Raw genomic sequence first — 3,483 nt, 5'->3', positions numbered from 1 at the left:
CCTCCTCCTCCTTCCCTATCGTTTTTCAGTTGTTTTTCATCTAATATAAGGGTGCGCTGACCACGGGCTGCGTCCTGGCCTTCCTGTTCCTGTCCCCCCTTGTCAATTATTTGTATTGTTTTTATTGTCTATTCATGTTTTTTCTTGGAATGGGTCGAACAAAACTAAATTTCGTATCACCTTCCCTGGTGCATATGACAATAAAGAGATTCTGATTCTGATAAAAGCTGGCAGAGCTGCAGCATTGACAGAAGTCACTCATATCTTCCCAAGCATTTGTTAGATTTCAGTGGTTTTCACATTGGTTTGGGTCTGAAAGCAATAAGCTGCTAAGACACCAAAGGCCTTCCCAAGTATACACATTTACATATCCCCAAACATTCAAAGATAATTTATCTTAAATTTTCTTCATACCAACTTCCCAGATGACTCCCTGCTGTTCCAAAACACCTCTACTCCCTGGGAACAATGGGAAGACTCCCTTGATCTACATAACCCCCTGTTGTTTGCCGGACCTCAAGGCTCCATCCACTTCCTTTGTGATAACACCTTGCTCAGTGACAAAAGGATTAAACTACAAAGTCATATCCTCCACCACCGCTGAATCATGAAGCAGCAGCGCCACATAGTGGTGACTACAGGCACAACCATGGTCAGTTACCAGGACAATAACAATAATATGATTGGCCAGAAGAGGCTTAACCTCTCTCCTCCATTGGCCTACCACATTTACACACACCCGGGAAGTTGAAAACCACTCCCCCCACACAGGTATTAAAGTACAAACCACTGATGATGCATCAGAAGTTATTCTAGAAAGTTATTCTAAGAAGTTATTCTCAAAATAAGTTAGTTCTTGAATTTGCATATTAGCAACTGTTTTACAAGATTTTCAAGAGTTTGTTTTGGCGTTTTATTATTAAACGAATCGACCATCTACCGGCTGTTTCATTCCTTGCCTGAGACTACCTACGAGGTGAATTCTTCAATTTTGGTGCTGTGACTACGGAGAGAAGAAATCCTCCAATTGGTGTCGTGCTCACAAACAAAGAAGAGCCAAATCGTTCAACTGTGCCATGAACCGGATCGAAACATAGCAAGAATCTTTCACATTCATCTTTTGACTGCTTAATTTCAAGCCTGTTCCTGCAGCTCCACTTTTGCGAACTGATAGCCACCGTCTATCCATTCTGTTGTATACGCTGCATTGACTCAGCTCCCTGTGGAAGGATTTATTCTTGTTGTGTTTCCAGAATATGCAAAAATGCTGCCACCTCTTAAAAACTACAAAAATAAAACAAATACTATTTACTGACCTCATTTGCATTGTGTCTGCAAATCGGCTTCAGTCTAACATCAACATTTTTATAAGGTGTGATAAATGCTTTATAACAGTTTAACAGCCAACCCCAACATAACACAAACTAATTCTGTTATGTCCTGTGTATAAAACAGGAACTGCCTGGTGGGTGAGAACCTGCTGGTGAAGATCGGGGACTTTGGCATGTCCAGAGACGTCTATAGCACTGACTACTACAGGGTAGGTGCATGTGTCAATATATTTTCTATCCTTTTTTGAGACTCCTCCTAGCTGCATGAGGTGCTTCCATGCCCCTCCCCTGCATGGGCATGACTCAAAGAGTTGCAGTAAGGCATTTGCCATGTAAACAACCTCTACAGTGGCATAACACTTAATAAATACAGGATGTAACGGAATGAAATTCAGGAGAGCAGCTCCATGTATTGTGTGTGAGTTTAGGTCAGAGCTAGTTTAATGTAAAAGTGTCTTGTTATTGCAGTGTTTTCTGGCACTGCAGGGTTTTCCTTTTTTTTTTTTTTCTTCTTATTTATTTTCTTCAACCCTTGTAAGGTCCAATATGTTTTGTGTCAGTGTGTGTGTATGTGTTTGTGTGCATGAGTATGTGTGCATTAGCATGTTCCTGTACCATGACTTGTGCCAACTTTTCCTCATATTCATTAATACTCAAATTCTGGGACAAGATGAAAATCATTGCAAGGACAAACGGTGTGTACAAAAATGAGAAAGACCGCACAAGGGTTAAAAATGTACTTTGTTCATCCGTCTGTTCACGGGGGACCTGGCTAATGAGACAGCCGCACAACAGGACCAGACACATTTTAACAGGCTTCCTATTAGTTCTTTTAATATAAATAAAAAAAGTCATATTTGAGTCAACAATATGCCAATAAAAGGTGTGCCGGTTAAACTCTCTTGAACTCATGTTGAAGGAAATACTTTTTTTCTTTTCTACTAAGAAACACTCACCTAGCTCCACACTGCAGGGAGAAAAATATCCTTTGTTGTTTTGCAGAAAGGTAGGAGAAAATAAAATATGGCAGGGTCATTCAGCCGCTCTCTTGAGAATGTCAAGATAACTCAGGAATACAAGAAACAGCTGAGTGTGTGTTTTTTCTGCTCTGTCACCTTTCCAAAACGGCAAATTATAATAAATCCTTGTGATTGATTCATAGCGACTGTCCATTTTTTTTCCATCCTTTCTGCCATCTGCTCTGCCAAAGTGACATGAACGAATGTGACACAGTACAGAGGGCAAAGATGAGGGAGAAGAGAATCTTAGAACAGCTGTTCACAGAAGAGTACAATCTTCAAATGGTTTCAAATTAAATGTTAAAATGATAATGATCATTTTTAAGATCTTTGTCTGCAGGTACGGTCGCAATTCATAGATGGGTCTTTTTGATTTGTGTGTAAGGACTGTGTGGTTATATATGAACAAAACTTGGTGGTAATATATCCTAGAATATAAACGCTCAACATACAAAATATAACCAAACTTTGGGGGCTCAGAGCTGTATGTCTTCTTGTCTTCTGAGGATGGTTTAATGATTCACCAATGATTTTGACCCTTGCTGTCGATGGTCAGACTATGACAGATGGTTGAGTGTGTTGTATGTAGAGAGAGAGAAAGACAGAGTACAATAGAGAGGTGTATGTTCACAAGTGCATTTCAGGCAACAGTCATTCAATGGTACATGAAATGCTAAAAAATATTGCCGCAGATGTGTTTAGTCAGCCAGTCTATGTAGAAACGTCACCACACATTTGTGCTTCTGAACCAGTCTCTTCTTCTTTTTCTTTCGGCTTTGTCCCTTTTTCAGGGGTTGCCACAGCAAATCATTGATTTCCAGCTCTCCCTGTTCTCTGCATCTTCTACTCTGACTCCAACTATCTCCATGTCCTCCCTCACTGCATCCATATATCTCCTCTTTGGCCTTCCTCTCTTTCCCCTACCTGGTAGCTCCATCTCTAACATTCTTCTACCAATGTATCCACTGTCCCTCCTCTGCACATGTCCAAACCATCTCAATTTGGCTTCTCTAGCTTTTTCTCCAAACCTTCCTGTCTGTGTTGTCCCTCTAATGACCTCATTCCTGATCCTGTCCATTCTTGTCACTCCTAAAGAGAATCTTAGCATCTTTAACTCTGCCCCCTCCAGCTCC

General features: G+C 40.7%; 1 protein-coding gene across 1 annotated transcript in view; it reads left to right on the top strand.

Moving 5' to 3' along the window:
- Positions 1-3,483, top strand: part of LOC103397098 (BDNF/NT-3 growth factors receptor-like) — a 174,403-nt gene that overhangs the window by 141,478 nt on the left and 29,442 nt on the right. The window contains 1 exon segment of the mRNA XM_025052777.1: positions 1,456-1,540. Within this exon segment, the coding sequence (XP_024908545.1) occupies positions 1,456-1,540 (85 nt within the window).

This window comes from Cynoglossus semilaevis, chromosome W, assembly GCF_000523025.1.
Source record: "Cynoglossus semilaevis isolate Cse_v1.0 chromosome W, Cse_v1.0, whole genome shotgun sequence".
Classification (NCBI taxonomy): Eukaryota; Metazoa; Chordata; class Actinopteri; order Pleuronectiformes; family Cynoglossidae; genus Cynoglossus; species Cynoglossus semilaevis.
The sequence above is the reverse complement of the archived record's forward strand: the minus strand, read 5'-3'. Positions and strand labels throughout refer to the sequence as shown.